This window comes from Xiphias gladius, chromosome 16 (genome assembly GCF_016859285.1).
Source record: "Xiphias gladius isolate SHS-SW01 ecotype Sanya breed wild chromosome 16, ASM1685928v1, whole genome shotgun sequence".
In the NCBI taxonomy this organism is placed as follows: domain Eukaryota; kingdom Metazoa; phylum Chordata; class Actinopteri; order Istiophoriformes; family Xiphiidae; genus Xiphias; species Xiphias gladius.
Window position 1 is genome coordinate 24,925,158 of NC_053415.1, and position 23,139 is coordinate 24,948,296.

The 23,139-nt window shown below is 41.9% G+C and overlaps 1 protein-coding gene across 1 annotated transcript; it reads right to left on the reverse strand.

Moving 5' to 3' along the window:
* Positions 1-3,728: 3,728 nt before the first annotated feature.
* On the reverse strand, positions 3,729-9,236 carry cd28 (CD28 molecule). The gene is made up of 5 exons (XM_040149056.1): positions 9,134-9,236; positions 6,476-6,705; positions 5,707-5,863; positions 5,422-5,585; positions 3,729-3,958 (listed from the first exon to the last, which is right to left on the reverse strand). Exons 1-5 carry the CDS (start codon positions 9,207-9,209, stop codon positions 3,857-3,859), a joined length of 729 nt encoding a protein of 242 aa, XP_040004990.1. The 5' UTR covers positions 9,210-9,236; the 3' UTR covers positions 3,729-3,856.
* Between the last annotated feature and the right edge of the window lie 13,903 nt (positions 9,237-23,139).

A 23,139-nucleotide genomic window follows, 5' to 3' on the forward strand; every position in this document is an offset into this window, starting at 1 on the left:
AAAACACAACCTTCTCCGTGGAAGTAATCAGCTTTACCAGCCTGAATTCGGTTCGCTCATTGGTCCATCTGTGGTCTTTATCTTCTTTTTCTTTTCTCTTTTCTTTTTTTGGAGGAGGCAGTACACTGTTCTAGTTTCTATTGCCAGGGAACTCAAGTAAAACAAAATCAAACACGGCCTTAGAGCAAAATCCTCTCGGTTTCTTAAGGCTTTGTATTCTAACCTCACTCCAAAATTCACTCGTGCTGGGAGAGACAGCCACTGATGCGTACTTTTTTATAGCCACGTAAGTGTCATGGCTCTATGGATGGAAATGTTGATCGTCGGTCGGTCGGTCGTGCAACCACTCTGGTTTAGATGGTGTACCACCTGTCTAGACTGAAATATCCCTACTACTAATTAAGATTGCCGTGAAATTTTGTACACACATTCGCAGTCCCCAGAGCATGAAGCCCACAGACCTTGGCGGGCTCAAAACTTGTGGTTTTGAGTCAAATGTTTCAATAGCTATCCGATGGGTCGCCACAAAACTTGGCACAGATATGTCTGTTCCCCACAGGATGAATTGTCGAAGCTCTGTTGATCCTGAGTTTTCACCTAGCACCACAATCAGGTCGAAATTTTAATTTGCCCAATACCAGACTAAATGCATGCAAAGCTAATGATGTTCCCATCAGCCTCAGCTGTACTAGTGTGGTCTTGTTAGTGTGGCTCAGGTGGTAGAAAGGGTCATCCAGTTCCTCCCGTCCACATGTCAAAGTGTCCTCAGGCAAGACAGATGAACCCCTAACTGCTCCCAATGTTCAGACAGAACACTTTGCATGATAGCTTACTGCAATTGGTGTGTGTGTGTGTGTGTGTGTGTGTGTGTGTGTGTGTGTGTGTGTGTGTGTGTGTGTGTGTGTGTGTGTGTGTTTAAACTAGAGGCAGTGGATTGGATGAAAGCACCATATACTGTATATAGAGCCATTTATGGTAAACATGGTTTTTTTTAAAAATGCCAGCAAGCACTGCACTGAGTAGGTACAAACTCAAGGAGGGACCAGCATGACTGTAGACCCGGAAGGTTTCATTGAGATTAAAATTATTTTTCATTTGGGTCCTGGCCAAGATTGGGAGTGTTAACAGTAAGTTGCAGGAATAAAAATCCGACATAAGACAGTTAACACAAAATATGCCACAAAATCATGAATAAACAGAAATGCGATTTTAAAATCCTGATCATTTTTTAATACAAATCATATAAAATATTATATCCTATAAAGAACCTAAATATAAGTATAACAAGTTCTGTTCTTCATTGGTCTGCTTGAAGAATATATGAGCTTATATGACTCAATCCTTAACTTTGAATCTGTTGAAACACAAACGGTGTCAGGCGATCCACAGCGGTCAATCCTTGGACCATTTCTTTTTCCTCTTCCCCTCCCACGTTTCTGACGTTGCGGTTAGGGGAGGACTGTGTCCGACCATTTCTGTAACTTTCCGAAACTGACGACGCCAACGTTCACACCCTTCACACTATCCCCGGTAAGCTGTGTTGAAGTGAGAAAGAAGCCGGGGTTTGAACTCCCCTTTGGAGCTCTTTCTGCCACTTTTTATTCAAGCAACCGACACTATGTCCGTCAGGAGACCGTCCGGAAATGTCCCCATTATTTAAACTACATCACATCCCCTCCCTCTGTGACAAATCAGTTTTTTTACTCTGTCTTCGATTGTTGCCATCTGGAACAACTAAGAACACTTTTGGTTTCCGACACGGTCAGACAAGATGCTATACAGAGTACTTTTGATTGAGCACACCCAGCTCTGACATTCTTGAGGTAGGTCCTAAAAACCAGAGACAGGAAATGCATTCACACTCAAAGTCAGCATGGCTAGAATACAGCCAGTAAGTGAGGAGCCTGAAAATCACATCAGCTGCGTAACTAGGGCAACTTTTATCTGCTGAAAAACATAGCAGGACTGAAATGATTTATCTCATGCTGTTTAGTAGCTTACCTCAAGCTGATTCTGAGGAAGTGGTTCATAATTTTATCTCAAACTGATTACAGGCAGTTGTGATGTTCTTTGCTTGATGTTTCCGATCTGCTCTGCGACTACAATTCGCTCAGACATCTCAGTTCATCATGTGGCGGTTTTCTAACTGTACAACTGTACAATGAGATCAGATCTGGTGAGGGTGCTTTTTACTTACTTTTGTGCTGGCACCTGGAACAAACTACCTCCTAATCAAAAGCAAATAAAAAAAGAAATCTACGTTCTTTGGCTCATAATTAGTGACTGCGTGTGTTTGTCCGTGCATGTCTCTATGGTTTATGTTTCTGGGGCAGATGTTCGGCTTTCGCTGTGGTGAACTGTGGGTAACAGTTTGTGACATTTCCTGAAAAGCGGCATCTAAAGTCTGAAGTATTCTATTACACGCAACAATATCAAAGTGTTGAGTGAAACAAACTTGTTGATAATTTTGCTGTAACTAGTAGTGTAGGAAAAGAAAAGTGTAAAGAATGTGGCAACCTGAGGGAAAGTCCTGGGGTAACTGTAATCACAATGGTTCATCCTCCGGGGAACTTGAATGTGGACGCACATTTTATATCAAGCTGCTCATCACAGTCTGTTAAATTGGTGTAGAAGTTCAAATATTGGCCTGATGGTGGTGCTTGAGGGGGTCTGCTGTCACCTTTATTTCAAGGCCCAGTCTCTAAATTGACCTCTTAAGTTTGAATTTTATTGATATGGATATCAATAAGTGTTTGGTTTACAGATTGAGAAATCAGCAAATCGCATGTTTCTCTACCAATTAGAATCTATAAGATGGGTCTGTTTTTTTGAAAATATTAATTATTTGGATTTTTGGTATCTGTTGCTTGCCTGTGTATTACAACGGTAAGTGTTAGAAAACTTTTGTTGAACCTTCATACATCACTACTTGCCTACTTTGCAAGATTGAAGGAAATTGAGAACTCTTGGTAAGGCCACCCCTCTGTAAATCAAGTGGTTCTCACACTGGAGCCACAACTTCAGATCTACAATTGAACCCCATGAATCTTTTTTTTTTTTTCAGCTGCCACAGCCACATTTTAACCACTCTGTATATCTTCCTATTGTGACTTTGTTCTATGGCTGACCATTTCTTGGAGTAAATACGAAAAGAGAGAGATAACACAACTGACGGCACAGAATCTGCATTGGGGTTTTTTGGATCTGTATGGTCCATCCCAGATGTGGCAAGCTGATTTATTCAAAACAAAACAAAAACAAATTACAAAAAAGTACAATTTCAAGTTAGAAACTTTACTTAAATGAAATATCCAACATGAATATTTGCTGAACATTGCAATGGCAAAAAAATAAATGGACATAAGGTAACTGTTAATACACTCACAGGCAAATTTCTGTAGCCATAACGCACCTTAAAGATACAAAGCATTGCAGTTTCTTAGCTGGAGCATTTAGCCAACTCAAACATCAAGTGATTCTGTTTCTGATCGAAGGTCAAGCCTTCCCAGCTGCACTCAGGGCGAGAGCACCTATAGGCACCTGCGCAACTAAAAGGCAGTGGAAACGCAGTCAAAGCTACAGCTTTTTAATACAATTTGAGTTTACAAAAATGTAAACATTATTTTTGTACTTAATAAATAAATTATGCACAGTCACCCAAATGCCATTTTGGTGTTCTTCTGTTGCTAAAGTTAAAAAAAAAAAAACCCTCAATAATAACAGAGGTGATATTTAATAAATGGCCAATACTGACCACTATATTCCTTTAACTTTACATTCAAAATCTATGGTATTCTAATGCTTCAGGGCAGAAACAATGCTGCTTTGGCCTCTGCATTTGTAGGTTGTTTTTTTTTCATGCCATGTTTTCACACGTAAATGGAACAGCATCCACCTTGTAAGCCCCACCAGGCACTTGTCGGACAATCTCCCTCTCCCCTCGTTGACACTGGCGAGTCTGCAAATGGAAAACACACAGATCTTGATTCCCTAAAGCAACAGAGGATACTAACCTTTTATCAGATATCGTACAATGAAGAGTTGCAACAAAGGGGGACAGGGAAAAAGGACTGGGTTGAATCTAGTCACTGACAATGGCCGATCATGGAAGGATGTAGCCTTAAGCCACTGAGCCATACAGACTGGAACCAAACCCGCTGCCAAGCACTGTTGCCGCTACTAGCGCCTTCTACCACAACAGCTACTACTGCTACTTATGCTGCTTTTACTGCTATTACCACGCATGGGTGAGATTAACAATGGGCTTTGGTGAAAAAATTACCTGCTGGGCCCCATGTACCACCTTTTCCTCCTTCTCTCTGTTTGTTGTTCGCAGCAGTCCTACGACAAAATTTTATATTGCCCCGGGTTTGCTGTGTAGTAACGATTAAACATCACTTCATTTTTGGATTTGCGCCACGTGGGCACTGCATTAGCCAACATGAGTGTCTGTCTTGAATGTAGATTTCGACATAGGATACCTCCTCAAGGCCTGAATTAAGCAGCACCAACCTTTAGGCCCTTATCACGCCAGTCTTGTTGGATATTGAATATTACGCAAAATCTCACTGCATACTGCGATATCCGCAAACACAGTAACAACTAAACATACAGTAATGTAACTACAAACCAAGGGCCACACGGTGAACCTGGGGCTTTTGGGGGTCTCTGGTCTGGGGTCCTGGGGCAGTTGCCCGCTTTTCCCAGTTGGTAATCTTGGCTTGATAGGTACGGTAGACTACTGCAACTGTTACTACTAATACCAAAGCTACTGTGGTTACTGCTGTCATTACTAAATGCTGCCGCTACTTCTATCACTCCTACAGTACAAAAAAAAATCATTCAACCATGCATTAGGAAACTGATATCTATTTCCAGGAGCCGCAGGTGTCTGCAACGCACAAACTGCGGTTTCCCACGGTCAACTAGATAGCGTTGACGCAATCACATTTTGACTTAATTGGTTTGACTTTTCACAATCCAACGGCAGTTTTAATTTGCTTAAAAGAGAAAGAGACCTGTGCTGCGCCCTTGTGTTGTCAAGCCTGGTTATTTTAATGCTGCGAGCACACATTGACCTTGTACGATGTGGTATTTAGGTAAAGGTTCAGGGGTTTTTCTTCTATGGAGGCGGTGTGAATCATGTAAATCTTTTGTGTGTGGTTGCCGGGAGGTGGGAGGGGGACCGATGGTGTGTTTCAGGGCTATTTGAAATCTTAGTTTGGGGCCACACACATGCACATCCATCGGGGGAAAGCTGTTACTACTGCCAGTACTAAAAGAATAAAATAATAACAATTAAATGTGTAACCATTATACGATAAAATGACCGACTTGATTCTACTACTACCAGTCATTAATAACACAAATCAATCATAACATGATTGTAGTAACATAAAAATCAAATAATAATGCTCTGACCTGGAAGTAGATAATGACGATGAGGACAAATGTGACCAGCATCACCAGTACGACCATGGGAATACTTGCTGTTGCCGTCCTCTCATCACCCTCGTCGTCCTCTTCTTCATCACTCCGGTTTGCAATCCCTATCCGAGCCCCCTGCACAGAACAGTCAGAGCTGCCTGTGGACAAAGGAAAAAAAATGAAAGCGAGACTCAATGACAGACAGAAAGCTGCCTGTACTGTGAGCTAAGTGGGTAATGGTGCATGTGAGCGTCTGAGTATCCTGTGGAGGCGTCTCACCTAAGACATGAATGAGCGTGCCGTTGCCAGTGAGCCGCAGGTAAGGTGGTGGGTAGAAAACCTCTATCTCGCAGCGATACAAATCTGTGTCTGTGGATTTCAGTCCAGACACTGTCACTTCCACAGCACCCTCCCTCATCTTAGCGGAGCACTGCATCTAAAACACACATTAAACCACGGTGTCTCAAGCTTCTCTGGGCAATTTTCACAGGCCTTATATCACTATCAGAACGATTCTTCGAGAGCGAGAACGTTTGTAGTTGTTCACAAGCAATGACAAAAGCAAAAACAACAGTATCAAATGCTCTTTGAGGGGGGAAAATGAATTTTATTTCATGCCTGTCCAGACAACATGGAGGGCAGGTGTGCCGACGCACGTTGGTATGTTTTCTTGAACGTGCAACCCCACATTTATTATAGACTTTATTTTAAGCATCCGCTTGAATGCCCGGAATGGGATTTTTTTATGCTACGTCCCTCGCCGGCGGATGTGTATTTTTTCCCCTGAGAAATCATGTTTTGCTCACAATGAATATTTTAAAATCTAATAGACCTGTCTTTCCAAAAAAAAAAATCTGTAATGGAGATTTCTAATGGGAAAATACAAAAGGGTTGCAACCTTGACAAAAATAGCTTTTTCTCGTATGATCTACATCTTTTATAGTAAGAAGCTGACAGAGAAAATGTGTTTTCAGGGCCTTTAATGTTAGGTTACGTCATTTTGGCTAAAGTTGGAACAACTTAACATCCATCCGTCCCGCAGACCTACCTCTCTGTCCTTCACCACACCTGTCACTCTGTCCTGTGTGAAGTTGTAGATGGACGAGCAGAGTTCCTCGGTGCCGTGGAGGCCTTTCAGTAGAGTCAAACGGACTTCCTCGGGTTCGAAGTAAGGGTATGGAGGGCTTTGGTCATTGGAGGGTTGGGGCTGGATGAAGCACCGGACCAGTGCTGTACCACTGTCGGTCACCACTTTGTAGGGCTGGATCACCTTCAAAGCTGACAGAAAAAAGGGAAGGTTAGGGAGAAGTTCGTTGTAGCTGAGTATTGAGAAGAATGTGTATTTGTTATTTGTCATTTGTCTCTATATCCATTCTAGTGTTCCACATGATGTTATTATTTTCTATATGAGAATGAGGATTTAGTATTTATTTTTTCACTTTTCCGGTGTGAGGTTTGGTAGTCAATGTGTGGCGTTCACGTCTGAGTTGAAGTTTAACGTCTGACTTTGTGCGATTCGTCTTTATGCATGTGAATTTTCATTTATTCATATTTTCATTTTGTGTGTATTAGTTTGTCTTAATTTAAAAAAAAAAAAAAAAAGAGAAAGAACGAAACGGACTGGCGTGTGTCCCTTTTTTTGAGTCTTCTGAGAGTTTTGGCCTCCCGATCATGTACTGAATCCAGAAGGCAGAGGATGGACAAGACCACTTTTTACTGGAACAAACATTTACTTTTTTTTAGGATAGAACAGATTTCAGACTGAACAAAAACTTACAACGGCTGCAGCTGTCTGCCAAGGAGTGAGCTGACTTTTCCACAACTTTAAACTTTTGAGTTTACAGGTGGAGGTGGACTATTGAAAATGTTCACTGACAGTGAATATGTTTTTCATTATGTTAATCATTTCATAATATCAATTGGAAATGTAATTACATAACTTGACTAATTACTCAACAGTAGAGGTGATTAATTCCATCACTCAGTGCAGCTCGCTCTGTGAAATATGCTCTCCAAAAAAAAAAAAACCAAGAAAAAAAAAAAAACCTGAAAGCCTTCACACCCACATGGAGACATAAAAAACAAAACATTGTGGTTTGACTGCACGCAGCAGCTCTGCAGGAGGCCTCACCTCGGGGGTTCACACGCACTCCCAGCTTTACATAAAGCCAAGTTATTCCTTAATGTGGGCTCACCGGTGGCCGGCCAGCTAAGCGAACGCGTTCCATCTAGTCTTTCCACTGAACACGCAGAGAAAGAAACCGAAATCAACCCGATCGTCCGACCGAGACAGCAAACAAGCCGACGCCTCAAAGTAAAAAAGTCCTAGAGCGTTTTTTTTTTGGCAGTTTTAACCATCATGTACATGAATCCACTGAATTAAAAAAAAAAAAAGTCATCACAGCATCGAGATCGATCTGTGACCTACATATAGCCATTTAGTTGCAGTGCTTGAAGAGCTCTCCTGTTCGAATGCCACAGCATGGCAGTTTAACCACGCCTACCACATGATCATCAGTAATGACAAGTTCCATTATGAAGTAGCTGCACTGCTGTCGTGTAATGTGGTGAAAAGCAGTTTGACAAAACAGAAAAGTTTCATGAGCTCTTTCTACCATCCCCCCATGTGCTCTTCAGATGGAGGGGCTTGAAGAAATGGCTTGACATTTTGGAAAATACACTGTCTCGCTAAGAGATAGATCGATACCATTCTCACATCTGTGCTGTGAATATAATACAGCCAGCGGACAATGAGCTCAGCTTAGCATAAAGACTGGAAACAGGTAGAAAACAGCTGGCCTGGGTCTGTCCAAAGCAGACAGTCCAGCACACAACGACCCGTAAAACTGCAAATTGTTGTTGAATTGTGGTGGAAGCTTTAGACGGAGCCAGGCAAGGTGTTTCCCCCTGTTTCCAGTACTTTTTGATAAGCTAAGCTAACTGGGACTGGCTCTACCTACATATGTGCTGCTGATGCAAGAGCAGTATCAAGCCTCTCATCTAACTTTCAGCCAGAAAATAAGCACATTTCCCAAAATGTCAGATTGTTCCTTTAGCCATTTTAAAGGTGAGTTTTACTATCATCATTTGCTATGCGCAGAATTCTGGAGGCTACTTTATTCAGCGCCGGAATAAAGCCGATGTCCCTGTCTTTTACACCTAAAATCAGTCATACGGTATGAAAACAACTTTTTTGCTTTCATACAACTGGTCCACTCCACACCTGTGGTGGTGGAGTGGACACACTAGATAACACACTACATAAACACAGTATTAAGAGAGCATATGTATATACTTTTTTTTTTTTTTAATATGAAAAAGAAATCCAGTTGCCAAGTTTTATTTGTGAAATCTGGTTGGAAATTAGCCCACAAGTAATCTGTCACGGGTCAGTAAAAAGTCTGGCTTTTACCTCAAACTAACAATGTTGTGGAAGCAGTTTTGCGTTCTGATTTAGCAATCAGGTTGTTCTTAACAACAGCAGTTAATCTTAAATCAGGATTAGAAATTGAGTCATTCCTAAAGTCGGGATTTGAGTTTCCACAGCCCACAGAGATCCAGCGATCTTGTCAAACGACAGTTTGCCAGACATCTGTCCTTTGTTGCCTGATGGTTGACTATTCACTCTGGACCGTGCAAAAAGTGTTACCGACCGGTGTACTGAAAATCATTATCATCACATCACTAAAAGTCCGTTTATACTCACCACTCCACACAGGCAGGCAGAGGCTGAGGACTGTCAACAAAGTCAATCCCATCATACAGTGTGTCAGGAACATCATGCAGTACCTCACACAGTTACACTCAAAATTCACTGGCTAGCACACGCGTACACACTGAAAAAAAAATTTTCATCAAAATACAGCAAAAACAATGAAACTCACCTTTATAGTCGCGCTTTTCCCTCAGCTGTCATGGAAACTGTGTACCAGCACAGGAAATGATGGGTGTTTTGCCAGTAAAGACAGACGACAAGTTCAAGTGCCTGTGGTTCTGCAGGAAAGCTGAGAATAAGAAATTTGAGTGATTTTATTAAAACAGTTTAGTCTCAGAATCATTAACAAAAAGAAAGAAGCTGCAAAAAAAAAAAAAAAAAAAAGTCTGAAAAACTAACAAGGTGTTATTGTGTATGTACAAAGTCACAGTACAACTAAAGTCGCATAAAAGAAACAGTATAATAAAATGTGATACCTAACCTTAAAAAGAAAATACTTCAAAATAAACCTCTGAATAAGAGGAACCGAGAACAAACCTTCTCATGTATCACTATGGAAAACATGCAAATATAAGATAGGGGTTCATCTTGTTTGGTTCATTCATTTTACATCTCCATCAGTAGCAACAGAGACCTCAGTCAAAGCAGCTTAAATTCTTGATTTCGACATGTTGAACTGCACCAAAGACATGTCAAAACAAATAAGTGTGTGTTCTCCTTTCCCCCCTATGCAGATGTTTCAGCGGTGCTCAACGAGAGAGATTTTCTGTTTGATCAGATTTTTCGGCTGATTCTTAAAGCATGTGGATATCCGTCAGAAACAAAAGAAATCTACTCAATCTTTGGCAGATGACTCTCGAGGGAAAAAAAAGAAAAAACACATAGCGAGACTCAAGTGACTTGTTCATGTGGAAACTTTTGCGGGGTTAAAATTGAGTTTAAATTCCTGTGGATCGCTCTAGTGAATCTGAAGATTTAGATGACAATGCTATTATAGGCCATGTCATAAATATTACTTCAGACAAAAAAAAAAAACAAAAAAAAATCACTCCTCTTGGGAGCTCCAGGGAGTCAGGAGTCTTTCCTCCAAAATCTCGGGATAAGTGACACTTTTTGGTTCGAGTTCAAGCATTTTGAACCCCAAACAGACGCATCTTTCCGCCAATTAAAGCTCCTTAGAGGAAATCTGAATCAGTATGACTCCCTCCTTGTCTTTCTAGTGACCCGACGATATGCAACTGAAGGGAAGTGTTCAGCACGTTCGCAGTGGAGCAGAACGTAGCTCATAGAAATAAAGTGATTACACAGTGCTTTGAGTGAGATGTAGAAACTGCTGCCTCCTCCACCACAAACTCTAGCTGCAAAATGTAATGAATTCGGAAACAGCTTGTGACCGGCTTGGAAGCATTACTCAACATCACATTTTCATCTTTTCTAACATTTAAATAACTGAAGATCGTTATGTATTTTACAAAAACTTTGTGGCTCTTCATGAAAGGAGGATGATGGAGAGACCATGTCAGCTGACACAGAGAGGAAAGATAATGCGAGCCCGTCTCTTTACATGTTGAATGTTATGTGCTGTACTTGCTAATGCTGTCTTTGTCCTCTACCATTACTGACCATTGTGGGGTGGGTCCATGCACCTCCAACGAACAATTCAACAGTTCAAAATGGGCATCTAACGAAGGCATCTCACCAAAAAATGGAAATAAGAGAAACAAAATTAGATTCAATCAATGAAGAAGAAACAACAATGAGAATGCCGACGGTTCAACGAGTTCTCCAACTTAAACGGCCATGTCGGTCGTTTGTCCCTGCCCTCTGGGACAAACGACAAACATAGGAGCTTCCTCTGGAACGGTGCCCCTACAATGGCAGGTGTCACGGTTTGGTCAGGTTTAGGCACAAAAATTACTTGGTTAGGTTTAGGAAAAGATTGTGTTTTGGGTTAAATAAGTACTTTCTTAGGGTTGGAGGACCTTCGCCAATCATGGGTACCTTAATGAGCATGCAGCTGAGGTTGGGTCATGGATAAAAAAACAATGATGATTATTTGTTTCACAGTGGAAACGAACTGGTGTCTCCTGTCTGAAAGTCCTGTGTTTGCTCGACCCATCCGTCCACCCACCCTAACCTCCTCCCTATATGGACTATATTCCATGTCACCCGACTTCTTCCTCTGCTCCCGCATGATCACCACAGCCAGTGGAGGTTGCCAGAAAAACGTAATTATGGGTCGTAATAAGCTGCTCAAACAGACGACCTATGGCGTTGGTTATTCCAGGACAGTCTCGGATTACCTTGCCTCATGTGCCAGGTTTAGAGCCAGGGGGTCATCAGAGACGGCTGGCTGGGGCACCCTCTACCCCGGAGTGGGTAATTTATACTAAATATTCACAAAAAATGTGTACATAATGGGCAGAGCATGTCCACTTGGCTTTGTAGGCTGGATCACATTATCTTGACAGTGCAAAGGACTAAAATCAGTTAGCTTTTTAAGACAATAGTCTCTGTTTACCTGCACATTAATATTCACTTCTTTATTTACTAATGGAGCAAAATGAATGTGGATTATGTCAGTACGGACTTTTATTCTGGAAAACCATGAAATCTTTCTGAATTTGTTGATCATTGCCTATGAAAGCCTTAAAATGCCTTTTATATTGAAAAAAAAACTTGTATTTGCGATGTATAAGTTGTGTGTTGTGTATTGAAATTGAATGTGTGTGATGCTATTGAAATGACTTTTACCTTTGAATCTGACGGACCTCATGAGTGTGTGTATTTATATTTGAATGTTTTTATATTTTATATTCTTTGGAATATAAGAGTCATTTTTACATTTTTATCTTGCATGCATTTCTTTCATGCCCAATGTACTTTGCTATGCAATGACAGGGTGCACACAGCGGAAAATAACTAATTATAGATTATATATAGATCACTGTGAAAGTGCTGACGTTATAAGATTCAGCGTCCTCCTGACATCACATCTGTGTGTGTTTTGCCTGGAAACACTCTGTGGGGTTAAGCCCCATTCTTAGTGACGAAAGTTAGAGTCAGCACTACTGTCTTCAGTCACCCGGAAAACAGTGGTTTATTTTTGCTGCTATCATTGTTTCAGTATGGTTTATTATAATTTGCAAAAATACAACCAGAACCTGTCAGCCAACCAGTCTCCATATCTCCGGAAAATTAATCACTTGAAGACGAATTCAGAGTACTTTGAACAGCCCAGAGAGTAAAAACCAGGGGGTCTAATGCTCAAAGTGCGTGCTTGTCTGATGTTAATAGACTGCAGTCCCTTATTAGCACTGGGTTAACATGGATTTACAAGGAGGAAAACAATCAGTAACCCTGTCTGAACTCGGAGGTTTCTTTCCTGATGGGGCAGTTGTTGTGAACTGGACTTAGTGTATTCTGAGAAAGATTTAACTCTCCCACAGCACACCCAAAGACAGTTAAAGTCAATTTAAGTCACACAAGCTGTAATTGTAACAAAAAGCATTTAGATTAACTGGCAAAACTATAAAAATGTCGAAGTATGTGCCCACCCAGGCATTATAAAAGAAAACCCACAAAAAAAGATTCACATTAACAGTTGTAAAAGTTTGGCATTCATTGCTTACTTTTCCTCTCGTGTGAATGACGTATCAGTCTCATGGATGTGGTAGCAAGTGGTTCTGATAACATTTGGTTGCTCATTCCTCCTTAAAGGAACCGCAAACGAGAACAGTCTGGACTGTGATTGACTTGTGTGCCGGGATGGTAATGCCAGGCGAATTTCCTTGGAGGAACGCAGGAGCATAAGCCTGTAAGACTGGGTTCAAGTAGATGGGTGCAGACCCAGAACTCACTCTGTGGGCAAGCATTAGTGCCTTGAATTTAATTTGGGTGTCCTTGGGTAGCCAGTGGAGGTCAATGAGCAGAGGAGTGACATGTGCCCTTTAAGGCTGACTTAAATCCAGATGCACCACCGTATTCTGGACCATCACGTCCATCATGAGTCAGGTAAGGCCTGATTTTTCTTATATTGTATAGAGCAAAGGGGCACGACGGTGGACACAGTTGCAACATGGTCAGAGAAGGATAACTGGTCATCAAACATGACACCCAGTTTTCTCATGACCTTGGTTGGGGTGAGAGTTGAAGAGGCTACTTTAACCTTGATATTGTGATGGATAGATTGATTGGCTGGGATGACTAAGAGTTGAGTCTTAAAGAGGTTTAGTTGGGGGTGGCGTTCCTTCATCCATGTGGATATGTCTGGGAGACAAGCCGAGATCCACGATGGTGGGGTCATCTGTCGGGAATGACAGGTATAGTTGGGTGTTGCCTTCTAGCACAAATATGAGAAGCCATGCGAGTAGCTAACTGGATCCAAGGAGGTTGTTCATTGTGCAAAAAGAAGGGGCCCCGGCACGAAGCCTTGGGGTACCCCTGTTGGGAGGGGATGGGGTAAGGATGTATGTCCTTTCCATGAGACCTTGAAGGAACGCCCAGTGAGATAGGATTCAGACCAAGAAAGCGCTTTGCCTGAGATGCCAATTTAAGAGAGTACAGATATCAGGATGGCGTGGTTCACCGTGTGGCGGCTGATAGGCCCAGCAAGATAAGGGCCGAGCACTGACCTGCAGCTCTGGCTGACTTTAGGGCTTCTGTCACAGGCAACGAGCTGTTTCAGTGGAGTGGCCGCTCTTGAAGCTCAACTGATTCAAGGAAGGATGTCCATGAGAGGAATTCTGACACCTGTTTGAAAACCACCCTTTGGAAGTAATGAAACCGGTCGATAGTTCTCAACTTGAGTAAGGTTGAGTGAAGGCTTTTTGAGCAGAGGTGTTACTCAAGCCTGTTTGAATGTAGCTGGAAATGTTGCCGAAGCCAGTGAAGCATTCATCACTTGTGTTACAGCTGGTTGGTGAGAATGGGGTCTAGCACACATGTAGCAGGATGGCTTCCGGCCAGGAGTTTTGATACCTCGCTCACAGTGAGAGGGGCGATTTTGGAATTGTTCACACCTGTGCTTTTTCTGCTGTGCAATGTCACTAGCAACGACAGTATTGGTTGTCATAAAGCAATAAAAATGACCCAAGTTTAAGCTTTTCTGACAAGTGACATCTTAGAGATGTGGTTGGAGTAGCTGGTTGGGAGCCCAAAGTCTTTTATTTTGACGCTGGAGTCCTGAGCTCCATGAAAGCTGTAAGGACATTTTTGATTTCAACAAACCATTTCTTCTGGTGAATCAAAATATATTTCAATGCAGTGGACAATGCAGTCACTTACAGTTGTGGCATTACATTGAACACAACTTCTCTGCTTACTAAAGTAATAAACAACTAAATAAGAATCAGAATCAGAATCAAAATAACTTTAATGATCCCTGCAGGGAAATTACTTATAGCAACAGATACTCATAATTAAAAACCTAAAAGTTACACCCGGACAAGAATTTCAATGTTTGCTGAACCATAAATTCAACTAATAAAAAAGTTATCATCTGCAATCAACACTTCACAGCACATGAAGGACGTAAATTTTAATTTTTTCAAAGGTACATCTCTCCCGGTCCATTTCATCTGTCTCCCGCTTCGAAAAGAGATGAGCGGAGCTCGCATGATTTGTCATTATTGTAGCTCCTACACATTCCACCGGTTGAACCATGTAATCCCTCCTACTGTATTTGTAATCTACTCAGCCTCTTTTCCACTTTGAGCCAAACTTAAGTGCAGCGTGAGGAAAACTGGACCCATTTTCACAGCAACTGTCTAATTGTCTTACCAAAAAAAAAAAAAAGATTAAAAACACCTAACACATGCAAGCAGAAAACATAACAATGAGGTCAGCATCATTTGAAAGGTACCAAAATCACATAAACTCTCTACAGAGGGATCACTACCTTCTCTCGCTCTACTAGCTGCTGATAAGGAAGGTCAGCCATATTCATTTTGCTGTTATCGCCTTTGCTCAGCGACAACCTTGGTATCTGTTCATTTCCTGCATTTGGCTTATTACTACCCGTGTATTACTGCACTCACAAGTTGCATTTTCGTCATCGACCAACTTTCTAACAGTCATTTCTAAGTAATTTTCCTCATGCGTGAGACATTTCTGAACCTTTCAAGATGTAATTTGACAAAAAAGAAAAAAAAAAATCGCTCATCTTTGCTGTAACCAGATAAAGAAATCCATTTTCTTACAAAACTACTCAAAATGAACAAAAATTTAGATTAATCCTAAAAGGTATCACTGAGAGTTACAGTGCTTTCCAGTAACGCAAAACTGTGTTACAGGTGTTACTAAAGAGCAAAAAAACATGTTTAAATTTTTATTTTTCATCATAAATTAGTCCAAATATGAAATTATCTAAAATACTTGTAATATGATGTACACTTTGCAAACAATGTAATATTTCATTAGCTCCACACTATGTACAAAATAAGATCTTCAGTTCAATTTCCTTATAAATAAAAATGCCAAAATAAGACAGCGTATAGTATTATTAACATCTCCGGTTTACTTGCCAAGCAGATAGTTCTGGAATAAAAACAGTCCAACTAAGTGGAAGCACATAACTATAAGTGGTCTGATTGAGGAAAAAAATGGTCCCAGGAGCCACATTGTCGATCAGATTTTGTTTTAAACCGTCTCAGTTTTTTCAGGTGGAAATCCCAAAACATGAGGAGAGATCTGTTTCAATAGAGCAAGTAATGTGATTTACACCAAATACAGGTGCTTTTCTATGGGGTGCGGGGTAACTGAGCCGGGGTCGACTCCAGCTGACCGAGACCCCGGAGCGGGCTAAGCAGGTATAGAAAACAGATGGACGATCACTGATGTCTATTCTCCACCTCAAGACCCAAACAATGGAATAGACCCACTGCAAAACACATAAGAAATTCCCTATTGACAAAGAGAAAAAAAAAATGCAGAAAAAAAATTGCATTCATCGCGAACATTACAAACATTCGCCTTCTTTAGGTCTGACAGTGATAGATAGCGGTGTAGGAAAAAATTTGTTTAAAACGGTGTGATTAATTGTCAAAACAACTGTATTTGACAAAAGACAAATACAAGTGTTCTGCTCATGAAACATATGTTGAATTCTGACATTTTTTGTAGATTTCTATAGTAAATTATGTCTAAATCATATTTCTCCTTGTCCTATTCTGTTACGTTGTTATTATAAATTCTGTATACCTCTGTATTTTATAGGTTTTCCAACACGCTCAAGTGAGCGTGTCAGTTTGCATGTTTCGCTCATGTGCCCAGGATCTCTGTTGACTGCGACACATTGCTATCTGTGGCGTCAGCCCTACTTCTTATCCATCATATCTTCACGTAGTCCGATGGCGTTTTTTCAAGTGAAAAAGAAAAAAAAGTAAAGCAAGAGTGAAATTAAAATATTTGTGATTGAAATGAATCTCAACCGTCATCCCCAGCTCCCTCAGTGACTCTTCTCATCTACCAGACTCTGTTGTCCATAAATAAGACTCCAGTCTTGTGAGTGGCACTGATTGATTGTCATTCGCATACAACATTCATATCTTTAATAGCTGCAATAACTCTTTTTAATTCCCATTAGTTACTGTCAAACTTTCAAGGGGTTTCTTAACATATCTTACATCAGCTTATCTTAACCTATAATTATACATCATAATTTATTTGTTGAATATATTTTGGATTATTGATCGGTAAAAACTACAACATTTCACCCCGAAATGTAGTGGAGTAGAAGTATTGAGTAGCAGAAAATGGAAATCCTCAAGTACAGTGCAAGCACCTCAGAACTGTAGTTAAGTACGGTACTTAGTTACTTTCCACCACTGACCAGCAATACGGAGCGACTTAACACCAGCAGGAAATTTTGTTTTTTTTCTTCGTTTGGGTGCTTGCTTGTCACCTTGTTGAAGCGGTGTGAAGTGTAAAGTTATGTATCGTAGTTGGTGAAATGATGAAAAATGATGTTTTCACAGGAGTGCCACGTTGGTCTGTTGCCACGCTGAGTCGCCCAGTTGTGATGGGTGCATGTATCGACCACATCCTGAGTACGCTTTACATCACCGCGGCAAATTTCCAAACACTGGAGGCCTGCAACACCAACGTTTACAGCTCCTGTTAAGTCGCTCCCCAAAGAGCAATTGCAGCCCGTCTAATAACCCTGCCTGCACTGCCAACTGGTGGTCACAGTGTGCTTCTCCAACTACCTGTGCAGCAGTGATGAATCATGACACCATAGTAACGCACCGCATCACACCTGAACACCCCCGGCTGTGATGTACGGTGTAGGCGACGGTCCAAGAAACAACCAGGCCAACGCAGCCAAATCGGAATCCTTCCAAAATGTGCAACTAGACCCTGGCCTAGAACCCGGTTTTGTCACTGCACGCATCGTCCGTAGCCATGCGAAGTTCAGTGCATCTGTGATTGTTGCAAGTGCATTCAAGACCTTCGTGTGGGAAGTTAAAGTCGGCATTCGTGAGATTTCCCTGCAGCGCAGTCCTGGAGCGGAGGTTAGATGCTGCGGCTTCCTTATGTGGCAGGACGCGGCACTTCACTGCTTCAGGTCTCTCCGGGCAAAAGACAGCGACTGAACAATCTTAAGAAAAATGAACAGCAACACACTGTGAAGCGTATTAATTGCAGGTGTGCGCAGTGGCTGAGAGAGCCCGCCGCACTGCTTTCACGTGTGCAGCAACCCACGAAGCAATCAACAGCAACTATTGCAATTAATGCAGAAAACAGTGAGACATCACCTCAAAACATCAGTTGGCTGAATGATTTATGTTGCTGTGAGTCTACTCCACTGCTCCCACAAAGACCTTGTAATCTGTAAACCACGGAACACTTCAACTAACATCAGGTGAAATTATTTCTTAAATTTGATTTTCTTCAGTTTAATCCTCATTTTTGTGTAAGTTTTTTGGTCTTCGTATTGATCTCTCATCATAACATCGTACAATGTAAACACGGCAAAATTGCTTCAACAAAGTGTGATGGCGCAAGGACCACGAACCGTTAGATAATCAGACACGAAACCCCAACAGTTTTCCGATTACCTAAATCACTTTATTTGGAGGTAGAACTGAAACTGAGCTCCCCTGTATTTAATGTGTACACACAACTATAGTAAGTACAGGAAGTCAAGCTGGAATGAGGAAATCCGTCTCGAAACTGGGACAGATGTTTACCGCAGAAAGTTTGGGTAACAATTTTACCGTCACCTCTGTTTTCTCCACCAAATGCTGTACATTGGCTCACCTGGGGGGGTCGATTAAACCCGAATGCTCACGTTTCTTGCGCCGTCCGACTTCTTTTCAGCCATGCTGTTGTGTTCCCACATCCCAGCTATTAACCTGGCGAGTGCCATATTGTAATAACCGATAGAAGTGATGGCCAGAATTGCAAAACTGTGACCTGAGTTGTAATGAAACAGAATTATCCTTCAAATAAATCCACCGCGTTCCACGTGTCATTTGTCTGGTTTCACTCTCTCGTAAATGAAGTTAATAGAGACCCTACATTGGAATCTACAACAGTTTCACGTCAAACAAAAAGGCCCAATCAGAGCCTTAAGCCTTAAATAACACACTTATGCAACTTGGTCGCAAATATACCTGCATCTAAACAACAGGGACCATTTAACCACTAACAGTGTGACGCACCTATCAGTAATGGCAGTTCACTGTATTTGCACTGCAGTACCGGAAAGCCACTAAGTACATTTGCTTAAGTACCGTGCTTAAGTACAATTTGAAGGTACTTTTCTATTACTACTTTACTACTCGACGTGAATATTTCAATTTAATGCGGTTACTATTTCAATGCCCCTTGAATTAAGGGGAAGGGAGCTATAGTTACATGTTACTTTAAAAATGAAATGAATTGAAATTGTTGAGGATAAAATAACCAAGGAGTTGAAATTAAAGCCATCTCAACCAACTATTAGTTCCTTTTAAAAATCATGATATAATATACAATTGTATAACAATCATCATGTCTGCATTTCTGGCATCATTTCTGCATTGAGAACCTTTATAGTCTATCAGTCGTTTATTATACCACTTTTGCTTATGTTACTAGTGTTTTTTCGCTTATGTAAGATTTTGAATGTGGATCAGGTGCGGATCCTCCCCATTATAAACTCTGTGGCTGAGCTGCAAGAAGTTCGAAGAAAGGTCAAGAAGGCGTGCCTCCAGTTTCTGTTCTGAAAACGTAAGTTTCAGCAAATCCACAGTCAAAATAATGAAAAATTATGCCCCAATTAGATCCAGTTATGGCTTTTTGGAGCTACAGCAAAGGTCCCCGGCCAGATTCAACCCCCAAACCACGAGGGCACCCTGCTGTAACAGTTCATACGGGGTTATAATCTCAGAGATACGAATGAGTAAACAATTTGAAAAGGAAAAAAGTTGTAATGAACTGAAGTGTCTCTGGGTTTTTGTCGGTCATCTGTTATGAGTCGTTGTGTCTCAGGTTCACTGAGCCCAGCTCCCTGTCAATCTAAACTTTACTCATCGGAGTTGAGGAGGTGCCGATCGATTGATTGAGTATAGCTCGACTTTTCACTGAGCAAAAAGGAGCCCAAATAGTCATCAATACACCCACAGTCCCTCGCCCAGTTAAGTAAGAAGTGGAAAAGAGGCCAGGGGGCGTGACTGCCCATCGCAGTTTTCTAGAGCGCGAGGCAGGTAAGGTGCAACTGCAGCCCACGATTACGAAAATGTTTACATGGAAGTAGAATAAATAGATTAAAGTAATAATATGTATTATGGAGTTGGGACACAGTGATAATGTAGTGTTTGATCTGTTTATCAAGAATGTGTGGGTGGGGGGGCACTCTGCGTCTTTAAATAAACCATTTTCACTTTAATTTTGTTCTGATAGTTTTTCCTCATATTTTCTTTTCACTACTCAAGTTTTATCAGCTGCAGATCTCAGCACTGGGGTGTAAAGAAAAATCCCTCCGAGGTGACCAGAGGAAATATAAGGCAGCTTTGGGATTTAGTTTACTCAACTACTTTTTCCTCCTTCTCAGGATCTGGCTGACAGAGCACATGAAAGTCCTCGCGGTCAGTCTGAAAGTCACGAGGTCGGTCAGGAAACCCTCTGAACAGTCACAGCTGTCGCCTCTCTGACCAAAGCCTGAGTGTAACGTCGCTGAATCCATTTCACCGGAGTTGACTCTCCTCACCTGAGCACCGGTCGACTTCTCCATCACTCAAACGCACCATCACCATCCACGGGTCTAGTCCTCCTGACCGGCTGCTGCTAATTAGCGACGTGTGATAGTAGACCGCCCCCAGGAAAGCTTTCGTCTCCTCCACGGCGCAAGGGGATTGCCGCTACCCACAGGGCCGTCACTGCAGCAGGGCTAGTGGACACACTTTAGCAAACAGCGACTCTGTTCAATAACACGGAGAAGCCGAAGAGAAACGCGTGGCTTTGCGCGGATCGGGTCGGGACGCTTCCTTGTGAAGCAGTGGCAGCATTAGCTGTGCCATCATGTACCCACATGTGCACGTACGCAGACAGACACATGCTCACAAATAAGCCTCCGAACCTTTGCACGCGTGTTTATACAGGCTTGTAAACATGCGCTGGCAACGTGCTTATACACATGCACGTCCACTGGCACGCAAGATATACAAATATAGTTTCCCACGCAGACGCACACACACACACACACACACACACTCTCATAGCCAGGGAAGGTTAGGAGTTGAACACCGCAGTGACACCAACATTCAGATGAAAGAACATCATGTCCCAGATTTGAGCTTGACATTCAGAAGTTTGTCATTACACTTAATTGCTGCGTTCGGATATAATCTGTGTTATACTCAGTTATAATCAAGTGTGTCAGTGTCCCTCGCTGCGTTCAAAAAGAGTTATTTTGCAGCCAACAATTAACCTTTATTTAAAAAACATGACACATTTGGTATATAGAGGCTCTGTAATGGGAGTGGATGTTTGTTTTTTTTTCTCTCTTTCCAGAGAAAGGAAAATAGAGCACAACGATGTAAAATAAAAACAGAGCAGGAACAAAGACAAAGAAAATGAAAAAGTAAGTGGAATCAAGACAAAAAGTCTTTAGAGACAGAGTCCGACTCTCAGACGGCAAAAGTAAAACTGCAGCTCTGGACAAGGCTGAGGCCACGGTCTGATTCCCCTGCGCCTGGAAAAGAGCCAGTTTAGGCTTGAACTGTTATACCTCTTCTGGAAATTTGAAAGGGAACCTTCACACGCGCGGCGAGTCCTTGGGAGTCAGAAATGGACTTAGCACCTGGACAAGAAAGATGCGTGTTTCAGGTCAGAGGAAACAACACTAAAACATGTTTAGCGGCACGGTAAATGTCAGTGGTAAATTCAGAATGTCATGGGGTGGATATAATTTATATTGTGATATTTACCCCAGCATTAGAAGCGTTATCGATATGTTACTATGGTGGATAAATTGATATGTTTCTTATTTTAAAATGTTGCCTGAACCAAATCACACACATTTCACCACAGAGTTTTGTTTTTTGCCGATCAGGTGTTCAAATATCCGAAGGTTCAACATTAAACCGGTGTCTGAGCCACGATTTTCGACGTAGTCCGAACTGTTTCCCGAACATGAGAAACTATTTTGCCTAAAGTCTGAGCCACAGTCAGAAATAGCGCCAGGAAGTTAGATTTTAAAGACTTCTGGCAGTCAAAAAAGCACCAATCAGCAGCAGCACCTCTTACTCTGGATAATCCACGGACCTCACTATAACAATTTTGTAACGCAGGTAATTTCTACCGTAGAAATAGTTCCTACTGTTAAGAGTGTGTTCTGTGGATTAGCCGGCGTAAGCAAAACATTGGGCGAACTGACCTTTCAATACTGGCATTCGGGGATAGTGGCAACGACTTTCAGAGCTGAAACGGGACAGCTGTCATTGAATATGTACTGTTGATATTAGTACCCATTTGATGCTCTGGTGAGCAGCAAGGTGGTGTACGAGTGTGGGTCATGGTAGGTTTTTTTTACAATTTTTGCAAAACAATCCAGCTCTATCCTGTAAAGAGTCATTTGATATGTATATTTTTTTTAAAAACCGTTTCGCTGATGTCTTCTGGTCTCGAGGTTTCAACACGACCCATCAGTGATGCTGGGTGTGAGCAGAGGCGAAACGGACCTGAGGGGTTGATGTAAAAATGCTTTTGAGTCTGGTATTTACGGGGCCGGTGTTTAGCATTTAGCGGAAGCTAGTGGTGGGGCCGCGGACCGCAACCCACTGATGACCCCTCACCCTCAACCCTCCCTTTCCAAGCGTGTAGGAGAACCTGCGGCGGCCTCCGGGTAAGGTGAAAATGCGAGGGGCCCTCTCTAGAGTCGGTGTTTGGTTTGTCCATTCCGGGCTGCTGTAGAAAACCATGGTGGGCACCGTGGGAGAGGACCCGCTCCCCGTGTAGCATTGTAAGCTAACGAAAAACGCGGGAACAACACACTGGTGCTTTGACGTGCGCCGTAAACGCCTCCAGCAGCGACGCTGTTTTGATCACACCCTGAATGTACCTCTACCGCACCGCGGCCGGGTGACGTTTTTCAGCCCCAAAGACGTCCAGCCCCTGTTAAGTCGTTACTACACAGCGTTAACGCGTACTCTTAATCACCGGAGTAAAGTTCGTCTCGTGTTTTTCCGAACAACTGGAAATGTTTTCAGGTGTTTTCCCGGAACATTTTTTTCCAAAACCATGTGTTAAAATCCTGCTTGTAACGCCACGTAGTGGTTGTTGTACGCACAGTCACACATTACGTTAATATGTGTTAATGTGCGTTCCCAAGCACAACACAGTTGAACCTTTTAACCACTTTTCTCTCGCACAAGATTGAGTGTGATATTGCTCTTTGATAAATGCATTTTCACACCATTTCCATTACTTTTACACTAGTTACTCTGATATATATTGAATTTGGTCCGGAGAGGTGGTAAACTGATTTCCTGCCGATGGATAACTGCATAAAC